At 36.6% G+C, this 13,111-nt stretch overlaps 1 protein-coding gene across 2 annotated transcripts in view; it reads right to left on the reverse strand.

Annotated features, from left to right (window-relative positions):
- Positions 1-13,111, reverse strand: part of afg1lb (AFG1 like ATPase b) — a 122,359-nt gene that overhangs the window by 9,882 nt on the left and 99,366 nt on the right. For both annotated transcript variants that reach the window (XM_062034874.1, XM_062034873.1), the window contains exons 8-10: positions 7,918-8,000; positions 7,165-7,235; positions 4,483-4,583 (exon numbers count right to left, since the gene is read on the reverse strand). In XM_062034874.1, the coding sequence (XP_061890858.1) occupies positions 4,483-4,583; positions 7,165-7,235; positions 7,918-8,000 (255 nt within the window). The remainder of the gene's footprint in view (positions 1-4,482; positions 4,584-7,164; positions 7,236-7,917; positions 8,001-13,111) is intronic.

The raw sequence follows: 13,111 nt of genomic DNA on the forward strand, positions 1-13,111 counted from the left end.
CATACAGGTTTTGGAGCGACATATGTTGCCATCCAAGCAACGTTATAGCATTTCAGCAAAACAATGTCAAGCCACGTGTTACACAGCGTGGCTTCATAGTAAAAGAGTGCGGGTACTAGACTTAAATGGGCGTGATCTTGAAACGTTTCATGTTATTTGGACGTTTTTCATAACACAGGCTTTGTACACCTTTTCCATGGCCACATTCAAGCACTTTTTAAGGACTTTCAAGATCAATTTTCCAGTTTTCTCAGTACCCTTCAAAAGGCGAAAACCAGTGTGAATCAATCCATAGCTTTGTTGTTTGAGGTCACCAAATGCTGTCTGTAGGAAAAATAGGGAAAATCTGCTAAAACCTAAGCCTAACATTGAACCAGCAGTTATCATTAACTGAATGGGGCATAGCAAATGAAGCAGTGTCTGTAGACCAGGGGTCACCAACCCTTTTGAAACCAAGAGCTACTTCTTGGGTACTGATTAATGCGAAGGGCTACCAGTTTGATACACACTTAAATAAATTGCCAGAAATAGCCAATTTGCTCAATTTACCTTTAACTCTATGTTATTATTAATAATTAATGATATTTATCTTTGTGGAAACACTGATCATCTTAATGATTTCTCACAATAAATATATATAGAAACAGATAAATATTAATATGCAACACTTTATTTTTATATTTTCTCTAAGTGCACATTTTTCAAATTGAACATTTTCAAATGATCACTTCTAAGACAGTCTTGTGAAATCACAATATCCCATTTTAACTAGCTAGCCACTAACATTTTTTAACAAATCATGAATTACTTTGCACCATGTTTGTACAAATAATAACTCATGTAAAACACAAAAGTCAACTCTCAAATGTTTAAATAAATCATGTCACACTTTGAACTGGACACCAAATCTGTTATCTGTTTCTTTGTCAGTTAGTGAAGACCAAGTCTTTAAAATATTTTCTTGGATTTTCAAATTCTATTTGAGTTTTGTCTCTCTTAGAATTAAAAATGTCGAGCAAAGCGAGACCACCTTGCTAGTAAATAAATACAATTTAAAAAATAGAGGCAGCTCACTGGTAAATGCTGCTATTTGAGCTATTTTTAGAACAGGCCAGCGGGCTACTCATCTGGGGCCGTACTTATCAAGCTTCTTAGAGTGCCATTTTACACTTAAGTCCTGAGAATTTGCGAAATTTAGTCCTACTCTCAAACTTAAGAATAAAAGCTTTTTATCAACGTTCTTAAGTCTAAGAATCACTCCTACTCTCCACGATATTTAAGAGACCTTCAGAGGTGTCTTAAGCAGGGGATGGCACTGAGGCGAGAGAGACGTGCGCGAACGTTCAGGGAACGGAACAATGTTGTTTTTTTTTCATGACGAGCAGCTGATCAAACGGTATCGTTTAGACAGAGCGGATATTATTTTTGTCACAGATTTAATACTTTTCCATTCCTTGTTGATTTCTGCATGTGGCTGCAGTGGGCTAGTATATATAGAGCCACCCACACCAATTTCAAATTAGTTGCCTAATTAATGAATTGGAAATAAAATGTTATGACAGTAGCGTATGTGTGTGGCCGTGAGGTGAGTGACGTCAGTGAGTGTGTGGGCGATAGAAGAGAGGGAGCGGTAGCGTGAGTGCCGGCGGGGACTAGTTTGTTTTGTATTATTTTGCAGTTTATTGTCAAAATATACACTCCCATTGTCCACTTAAATATTTCCAAGATATTTCTTTATTCTTAGACAAGGGATTCCCTTCCGTGATTGGTCATTTCTATGGACACAGAAATGACGTCACCTAAAATTCCGTTTACGGCACATAGTAATGTCGTAATTCAGCTCTGAGTGTGACACTTAAGATTCAGTCCTACACTTCGCTGAAAGTGTGAGTAAGACGCTTGATAACTAACTTTTAAGTGCAGCTTTCAGCGAAGAATTTATTTACTCTTAAGTCAACTCTTAGCAGACTTCTTAGGAGTAATTCTAAGAAGCTTGATAAGTACGGCCCCTGGTCCTTACGGGCTACCTGGTGCCCGCGGGCACCACGCTGGTGACCCCTGCTGTAGACTATTCAATGTCATTGGTGTTTGCAAACGTTGTTTACTTGTTTGTTTGTATCATCATCATTCATGTATACATAATTCCTTACAAGAAACAACATTAATTATTATTGTTTACTTGTTTGTTTGTATCATAATTCATGCATACATCATGTTCATTAAAAGGACAACCTCCCGGCATGATGGACCGATGCACCACTGTCCTCTTGGGGGCGACACAGAGCCGTATATACATGACAACAACCTAATGTAAGGGCTCGTGCAAAGCCAACAGATCAAGCGTGTAGCTTTCATTTTTAAGGAAACTGATTTTATTTTTTTCCATTTTATAATTAGCCTATTGAGTCAGACTGCCGAGAAATATGACGAACATTTCCAAGTAAAATTCAAGCCTTTTCAAACCTTGAAAACACAACATTAAAATCCAAGCATTTTCAAGGTTTTTAAGCACCCGTATGAACCCTGATATTATCTACAATGTTCAGGGAGCAGGTTGTGTTAGGTGAGACCTGGGGCCGTATTTATCAAGCGTCTTAGAGTGCCATTTTACACTTAAGTCCTGAGAATTTTTGATTCTTTTTTTTTGCACCATGACTCAGGAAGGTTGTTTGAATTGTGTCATTTAAGTAAATGCTGTGCTATTGCTTCAAAGTATTTTCACTTCTGCAAGATGGCAGCAGACATTCAGAGACCGCCTGGTATTTGACTTAGTTGCAAGCACTCCTGATGCGATGCTTTGTTGGACTCATGAGTTTCGCGGGCCAAATTGAAGAGGCTGGCGGGCAACAGCTGGCCCGCGGGCCGTAGTTTGGACACCTCTGGTGTAGGTAGTCATAGACATTCCTAATGTAAGTAACCTTATAATAAAATTTTCATGGCTATATTTATTAACATTCATAACTATCTTATATATTTAAATGACACAAACAATTCTCTGTAAGTTCTTGAATAATTACAAATTGTCCAGAAAACTATATTGCATCAAAATTCAAGTTATTTTCCAACCTAAATAATTTGTCACATGTGAATGTTGTCTATCTGTGTTGGCCCTGCGATGAGGTGGTGACTTGTCCAGGGTGTACCCCGCCTTCCGCCCGATTGTAACTGAGATAGGCTCCAGCGCCCCCCGCGACCCCGAAGGGAATAAGTGGTAGAAAATGGATGGATGGATGGATCATTATTATGATTGTAATATTATTAGTGCATCCCCTGCCTTTAAACCCTAGCGACGCCTCTGTTTCTAACTCTAATCAAGGTTCTTGAACACACTACAGTTGTGGGCAAAAACTTTCTCCTTTTCCTTTGCTGCCACAGATGGATGTATTCTTACATTGCTGGTGTGCGTGCTTCAAGGTGAGCTTTGATTGACATTTGATATTTTTGTCATGGGTGTGTAGGAAGTAATATACATGCTTCATTTGATTCAAGTAACCTTATTATTTGGTATAGTTATTTTTATAACATATTTAAATGACAGAAAATTCTGCAAACGTTCTTTTTAAGTCTCCACTGTAAGTTCTTGAATAAGCAAAAAAAAGTGTCCAAAAACTATATTGCATCAAATTCAAGTTATTTCGTATATTAAAACCTTTTTTTCCCACTAAAATAAATTAGCACCACAATGCAAAAATAATAATTTTTTTTCACTGACAGGAAAAAAAATACCACAAGTGAAACCACTAGGGGGCTGTAAATACCTTTAGTGCAGTAGACAACATCATCAAAACAAACCACTTGTAGGGCAGGCATGGTATCTGTAAAGCTGATGTTTATGGTGGCATTTAAAGGTTTAAAAAATACATTTAAAGTGGAATATACATTTATTACATGGAGCTTATTATGAAGATACAGTTGGTAATATATATATATTATTTTAAAAGTATAACTATTTGTGGGAACATATTTAATATTATATATAAATAAATACATATGTAGAAAATATATTATAAAAAGTAAAAAAAAAAAAGTAATTAAAAGCATTTGTAGAATAAATACTTTACCCCTAATAGACAGAAGTATGGGAATTCATGGAGGTTTTTTTTCAACCTGGAAAATGGTAGTTTGATTGTTTAAGATGAGTGGAGTATGTGGATGGTGGAACAATTCAAATCAGTTGAGAAATGTGGGAATTGTGTAAGTTTGCAAAATGGCTATTTTAAAAGTATTATTATTTGTGAGAAAATATTTAATATTATATATAAATAAATGAATATGTAAAAAATATATTATAAAAAGTAAATTAAAAAAAGATAATTAAAAGCATTTGTACAATACATACTTTACCCCTAATAGACAGTTGGCAATTTAAAAACAGACTAATAAACATAATATGCATCAATGTATATTAAGGTATTTATGTTCTATCTTTTGCTTACACGCATGTAATGAAGTAAAAGATGACATTTGGGTAAAATCACTCACTCGACCACACAGCTCATGGAAAGTGCAGTCTGCAATGGAGCCACAGGTCTTCTCCAGCGTCACTTCTCTTCCCAGAACAGTGAGCACCTGAGGACCTGTAACTATGGAAACACACCCCGACCGTGACCATCCGTCACGCTGTCAATCAAATGCATCATAACCAAAAGATAATTTTATTGCCACGATATTATCATTAAATAAGAAATGACTGCATGACTTAAAAAAAATGCTGCTTTTTCTTTCAATTTGTGGCTTTTTAAAACAGACAAAACAAATGAGCGGACGATAATGAAAAAAAAAAATTGTTTGCAGAAATACTCATAATAATTGCCACGGATAAAAATCTGGAAATAAAAATTGATCAAACGACTTTTAAAAATACCTAAACGGTGGATATTTATCCATGAACATACAGAAAAGCTGCTGATGGTGTGTTTGACGGAGAAGCAGCTCGAAGGAGATACCGTAGAAGCCCGCTCTCTAAGGTCAAAACTGTAAATCCGAGGTCTTCAACAGAAATTTTTGGTTGATTAGACATTTTTTTATATCCCCCTGCAATATGTCCACAAATTTGAATATCTTTAAATACATGTTAACATTGATCCAACACACTGTAGTGTAGGTAACACATGGCCTACTCACTGTACCTTGCAGGTTTCAAATAAAAATATGAATATTTTTGCATTTAGATATCAATTAGCCACAATCTGCCAGCTAGCAATTAGTGCACCAGTTGCCCGCTAGCGATTAGCGTGGTAGTTGTGAGCAAGCGATTAGCGCACTAGTTGCCAGCTAGCTATTAACAGTGTTATATGAATATCTTAGAATATGTACAATAACAATATACCTTTAAAACAGGGGTGTCACACTTGTTTTCATTGAGGGCCACATCGCAGCTATGGTTGCCCTCAGAGGGCCGTTTTTAACAATGAGTAATATATGAATATACATGTATATATATAATACATTAACAATATATTTTTTACATAAGCTGCAAAAAAAATATTAAAATTTTACTTTAAAAACTGGCAGCTCAGTCACCAGAATGTTACAGTTAAAGCAGTGTTTGTTTGTTTTTTACAGCATATAAAAAAAAAGGAATCAATGGAATGGAATGGAAAAAAAGGGGTACATTTCAAGCAACAGGGCTGCCTTTTTTATTTATTTTTTTAATGTAATTTTTTTTTTTTTTTCCGTTTGTTTCCTAATGTTTTAGTGGAAAAAAACAGTACCAAAGTTGATTTTACGGTAAAAAACTCAGTCGGCGGAATTTAACCGTAAAATCTATTGTCAATTTTGCAGTCTACAATTTGATTGATCATCTGTTTTGAAAGCATAAGTCAAGCAGATATTTAAGTACAGTATTTATATTACAGTATTTATATGCTTTATTTTAACAAAAATATTTTTGGACTACATGATAATATGATATTTTGATAATATTGAATTTTAAAAGATATGCAATTACATGCAGTACATGAATTTTAATGTCAAAAGGGAAATAACAAATATATTTAGTAAGGAGATATTAAGCATTTTATTAACGCATATTATATCCAGGCATTCACGGGCCACATAAAATAATGTGGCGGGCCAGATTTAGCCCCCTGTGCTTTAGAACCAGTTTAATTTAAAATACAATTAAAATATGTGGATCAAAATCATTTGAATTTATACAAATATTACTCTATTGGTAAGAATTATTCTGAAATATTAGGTATATTTGTATTTTTTTTGTAAATATTTCATAATTACATATATTTTCATAATTATATATATTTCATTAGGGACGGCGTGGCGAAGTTGATAGAGTGGCTGTGCCAGCAATCGGAGTGTTGCTGGTTACTGGGGTTCAATTCCCACCTTCTACCTTCCTAGTCACGTCCGTTGTGTCCTTGGGCAAGACACTTCACCCTTTGCCTCTGATGGCTGCTGGTTAGCGCCTTGCATGGCAGCTCCCGCCATCAGTGTGTGAATGTGTGTGTGAATGGGTAAATGTGGAAATATTGTCAAAGCGCTTTGAGTACCTTGAAGGTAGAAAAGCGCTATACAAGTATAACCCATGTATCATTATAAAGTGGTGCCACATCCCCATGCTTTGACTTTGACATCAGAGTTTTTTAAATTTTTTCCTCACTTAAAAACACTTTGCAGCTTAAGAACATTTTAACCTTACAAAAAAAATACATAAAAAAGGGACAAGCGGTGGAAAATGTAAGAAGAAAAAGTATACAAAAAGTATAGGTAAAACAAGACAAAAAATTAGTATGCAATAAAGATGTAAACACAAAAATGTACTACCCTACCTAGTGTGTGTACGTTTGAACTACTTTAGAATGAGCTAGAAAAGTGAATAAATGAATACATTAATTAATTAATAAATAATCAAAAACTATAAAAAAATAAAAATAAAAATAAAAAGTGAATTTGACTCATATTTTCTACTCCAGTTACCAGCCATGTGAGGTTGCAGGAAAAAAAACAACGTTGACTTAAAAGTGCTGTTCAAAAGACTAGAATCGTTCGCGAATGTCTCATTCCTACCACTTAAAGTACATCCAGTATCACAATAGATCTCAAGCAATCTTCATAATAATCAAGTTGTTATTTAAAGCAAAATTAAATCATAATCAGAACAAACTGTTGCATAAAATGATAAACATTAAATTCTATTTTCCTTACGGCTCTTTTGTGAAAAGGCCAGCTCTTCAAACATCGCATCCAAGACTGCATTTGCATCGGGCTCTCCTGTCCTACACACACACACACACACACACACACACACACACACACACACACACACACACACACACACACACACACACACACACACACACACACACACACACACACACACACACACACACACACACACACACACACACACACACACACACACACACACACACACACACACACACACACACACACACACACACACACACACACACACACACACACACACACAGGGCAATAAACAGGTAATGGAATATGAAATTAATAACGCTGAAGTGGCCACATCAAACATGAGGAGCAGAGTGGAAGAGAAGGGGTACTTAGCTTTTTTACGCCGTGAGGGGGGAAACAACACGATGTCGGACTGGAGCATTAGCCAATGAATGCGAGTTAAAATGAGATGTTTGCGCGGTGGTGTCATTAAAGAGCGTGTGCTGCCCTGTTTATTTACATACACTGAAAAGGCGAGAGTGCTTGAGTACTGCAGGGAATACAAGCTTTTAAAGCTGTGCCATTTTGTCATATTTTAGTGATGAAATTCAACTCTCTCTCATTTATCCACCTTTGTTTCTCTATTTGCATACATTACAACAGCAGGCTACTTATTTATGGACATACAGTATGGCTGGGGCAAATTAACGTCTGATCTTTTCCAGACATGGAAAATGAAAAAAAAAAAAAAGAGTATTTGGGTCTTACAGGTAGTAGAGCTTCCCTCCCGTGGTCTTGTGCTGCATCCTGTAGTCCACCCCGGAGTCCAGGCAGACGGTGTGGCAGTACTCCTGAACATAAACAACATATTTTATCCTTAACTAGAATTTGCAATTCTGGTAGGAATAGCGTGTGAACTGAAATGCTTGAATGTCCAGGCTGAGTGGAGTTTGTGAATCTTGGAACGGTTCGAATCGGATGAGAAATGTGAGATATGGAGAGGTTTGTAAATTGCCCATTTATTTTCAATATGGGGTAATTCCTGGTAATTCCGGGTAATCAGGGAATTTTCGAAACCGGGAACGGTTCAAATCGGATGAGAAATGTGGGATATGCAGTCGTTTGTATATTTCACATTCATTGTCAATGGGGAGAAAATTACTGGAAATTCCGGGAAAACCGGGGAATTTGGGGAAAGGGAAAACATGTTTTGCGTTTTATATAACGGAAGAGTAACGGAAGAGTAGTGTGTGTGGATGGTTGAAAGGTTGGATTCTGATTTAAAAATGGCGCAGAATTTGGAGAATTCCTGGCATTGTAGAACTATGAATACGTCCATTCATTTGAACGGGAATTTCTTTGAAATTTGGGAATTTCGGGAAAACCGGGAATAAAAAAAAACTATTTATACTAGCACAACTGCCCTAGATGATATGAATGGGTTGGTGTCGGAAATTTTGGAATCGGTTAAAAAAGGTTGACGTAGTAACAGTTTGAATTGGGAATTTCCTTCAAATTTGGGCATTTTTGAAAATATTAATACTAGCACAATTGCCCTAGGTGATGTGAATGGGTTGGTGTTGGAATTTTTGGAATTGGTTAAAAAATGCATTGCAATTTCACAACAACATTTGTACTTTTTAACAATGAATTTTATGAAATTGCAACATCAGCAGTTTATATTAATCATGTTCACAATATTTAGATTAAATGAGATACTGAATTGATTTTTTTATTAGCTGAAAGCTCTAATCATCAAAATCACAAATATATTCTTCAAATACCTCACACTGTATGTGGTAAATCTATATAACATACGAGTACAACGTTATTCTGAAAATATTGAAATAAAATAACTAGGGTTGTCAAATGATTAAAATATTAAATCACAATTAATCACATGTTCCATTGTTAACTCGTAATTATTTGCGATAAGTCACAAATAGAAATGTTGTTTTAGATGTGTACCGTATTCAAATGTACACCCAACATGGGACTAGACAATTTGTTTGATTTATGCAAATGTTTATTGAACGTATTGCTTCCTTAAACAGCTCAACACAAACACAGAGTTCAATTCGACAGCCCGAAAATGTACTTACCCATTTAATGAAATACACCCGTAAATACGTCGGGAAATACAGGCATACACTATCACCCTATTTTCCGCTACTTTTTCCCCCCAACACTTTGAACCTTGCGGCTTATAAAACGGTGCTGCTAATTTATGGATTTTTCTTCGCTAACGGCCGTAATTGTCACCGTTTGGTTGTAGCTTTCTGCGAGGTTTTTTCCCCCGGGATGCAAACGGACTACTCTGGACAAGGTGTGCAGGTAAAAACATGATTCAATTATTCAACTAACAAAACAAAGGCAAGCGTGCTTATCGCACGCGGAAGCTAAGGCAAAAATTTAGGGCAGGAACATACACGACTTACGTGGCTAGGCATGAGGCAAACAACTAATGACGCCAGGACGACTGACTGGCAAAGGCAGGCTTAAATAATGTCTCTAGATTGGAAACAGGTGCGTGTCCCGAACACCAGAGGCAGGTGAAAAAAAGGGTGCACAAAAACAGGAACTCATGGAGTCTAAAACTAACAGAATATAACAAAAACAGTAATGTTTTGTATTCAACAAATAGTTTTCATATTACACCAACAGAGACACCAAAAAGGTGTGTTATTGTTTGTACTATGAAGCCATCATTTGGACGAGGTCTCTCCCTGCAGGATGCTGCGGGTTGAAAATGTACTTCCTGTTTCGGGTCTTGAACCGGAAGCATAACCGCCCATAGCTTTTCTGCTCGAAAGGATCCTAGCAACGTTTGTAAGTGTAGTGGATTGTCCGAAGCTTAAACAGCAACAAAAGTGAGTTTAGTACAAAAGGTTAATTTAGCCATAGTCAAAAAGTACAAAGTTGGATTGAGTTGCCCATTTCAGACAGACAAACGTCCTCCGGCGGACACAAAAATCAAGCAATCACCCATAGCCCTTGTCACTTGGCCATTTTATCTGTTTCCCCATGCCTCAAGGTCCTGTTGTTTTCGACCTGTTTGTTCCGCAACATCCCTGAGTCCCTTAGTCATAATAGACAATCAAAACATTTTGTAGAATGGTCAGACCGACTCCATATTCATCTTTTACCTACATCTGGTCCTTCAATGATTTAGAATAGAAAAGAATGAAACGAGCAGACATTCTTGACAGACACGAAATATAGTTCAAAGGTCAGAAATTCCACTACATAAGTTTTAAAACATAACTAAAACAATTCATACTTACTAAACCTTCCCATGTGTGATGTCTGTAGGAGTGTTTTCATGCATATTTTTTTTTAACATGCTATCGTAATGTAATCAAGCTAGCGTTGTTAGTGTTAGCAAATATACTAAAATGTTTACTAGTGTCTGTTTTAGTATTATTAACTTACAATAGCATTCTTTTTGTATTGTTTCAGTTTCATAAACTAACCAAAACGTCACTGTGGATTTATTGAGTCTGTTTGCTGATTGGAGAGCTAGCTAGTGGGTCCAGGACGATGACTTCTGTTTTTCTTGATCAGATGTTTTACTGCCCTGTTACAAGCATTGTTTGGAAACAATTAAGGTATGTAAATAAAAAAACATTTACAAAATCTTTCATACTGGTATATATCTAGTCTGGTGCGGCTAATGTATGTACATGTATTATTTTCTTCGACAATTTGGTGGGCGTGGCTTCAATACCGGTGCGTTCAATAACCCGGAAAGTATGGTACATTTCAAAATGACAAAATACTCTATAAAGTTATCTTTTGTGACCTTTTTGTCAAAAATAAAATGGACTTTTGCAGCATCAACAGAGAGCTGAATTTGCGTGATCCATTCTTCCTGCAGCTATTCAGAGTTGGAGAGCCTGTAATGCGGGGTTCAAACTTTTACATACGGTGTAAAATGTCAACAGGATTCATGTCAGAGAGGACAGCGCAAACTGTAATCATCATCTGCGCCATTCTTCAGGAGGAAAGAAAGGGAACGGCGTATCATCCCATCAATGCCATCAGGCGACTTGCTGAGTATTCAAAGACAGCTCGTTGCAAATTATAAAATCAGTGAATTTCCGCCACTGGCCTCCTTAAGCTGGTGGATAATTAGCAATCATAAAGCAAGGGGACGGAAATACTCCATTCTTCTCCGCTGTCAACTTTTTATCAGCGCGTCCGCTCACACAAATGGAGTTCCCACTCAGAGCCAATTGGCGGAATCAGGCTTAATAACACCCTGACAAAGTCGCCCTCCCCCTCGCACAAAAGGAAGGTGTCATTTCATCAACCTACTTTGACCCCACCGATGGCTAAATAGTCCCTGGAAAAAAGGTGTAAAAAACCCCCCAAAAACCTTCAATCACGGCCACATTATTAGATTGAGTTTGTCTTTCAGGAACGAGCACAGATAACAGAGAGGGAAGGCGAAGACGGAACAGGAACACAATGAGTGATGATGATTCCATAGGCTATTTATAACAAGGTGTAGGTCATAATACTTAATTATCAATCTTGGGGGGTTTGTCGAATAATCACTCCTCCAAGATTTAATACGCCGACACGCCTACTCTGAATTTTACTTTCACTCTTAACTTCAACACTGTTCATGTAGTTTATGGAAACTAAAGCAAATTTGATGATCAGTTCAAAATATCTTCAACCAATTTATTTAATAACTTTCAAAGTAAATTGTACAAAATGCTACAGTGAAAAAGCTGCATTTTAATATTGAGTCACAATTTCAAAGCAGCTATGCAATTAGAGTTAAAGCAATTTTATTTTACCTCATTTTTGTACAAAAACCCTACACAACTCTTTAAAGACCAGGTTTCAAAAAAAAAAAAAAAAAGTGTTTTTCTTTTTGTGTGTACATACATACAGTACATATATCTATCTATATCTATCTATATATATATATATATATATATATATATATATATATATATATATATATATATATATATATATATGCACACACATATATATATATATATACACATATATATATATATATATATATATATATAGACATATATACCATATATATATATATACACACATTAATATACATATACATATACATATATATACATATTAGAGATGCGCGGTTTGCGGACACAACCGCGGAGTCAGCGGATAATCCGCGGGTCGGGCGGATGCATGACGAAAAAAATAGATTTTAAATAGATTCGGGCGGGTGGCGGTTGAACCAATTCAGAAAAAAAAAATACATAGTTAAATGTTGTTACCCAAATACGAAAAACGAGCAGCACTCTTTGAAACAGGCAATTATTCATCAGGCACTGCTGCAGCTGTCACACCAAATTTCTTCCCCCCTACAAGAGCCTCCCCCCCCCCCCACCCCCCACCCATTTACTTCCGGGGCTGCGTCCAATAAAGTCACAAAGTTGCCGGGGGTCCTTAACCCGCACGCGACTGTCCTGTTTCGCGCCTGAACAAAAAAAAACAATAATCGATTTCTTCAGATTCCAGCAGCTGTGAAAGACGAAGTATCCTTTCAGCGACGGACAGTCAAAGCCGAAGTGCTATCGATCGCTGTCAATGACGTAAGAGGAAACATGACCACGGAAGTAAATGGGGGGGGGGGGGAGGTTTTTGTAGGGGGAAGAAATTTGGCGTGACACAGCACACCACAACACAACACAACAGCAGAAGAAGAAAAAAATAAAAAGATGGCAACGCCGGCTGCAAACGTGGTACGCGACAAACTAAAAAAGGGAATACTAAAGACCAGGGAAAAAAAATAACAATAATAGTCAACACTTTCTTAATGGAAATTACAATAATATTATAATAATGATAAATAATATTATCACGCATTAATATCTCTTAGCCTCTAATGCGTGGCCAAGAGATATTAATGCGTGGCACGCATTGAATGTCTCTGCTGCATTAGATCAGTCTCCTTTCTTTAACA

Source organism: Entelurus aequoreus, linkage group LG23 (genome assembly GCF_033978785.1).
Source record: "Entelurus aequoreus isolate RoL-2023_Sb linkage group LG23, RoL_Eaeq_v1.1, whole genome shotgun sequence".
NCBI classification, from domain to species: Eukaryota; Metazoa; Chordata; class Actinopteri; order Syngnathiformes; family Syngnathidae; genus Entelurus; species Entelurus aequoreus.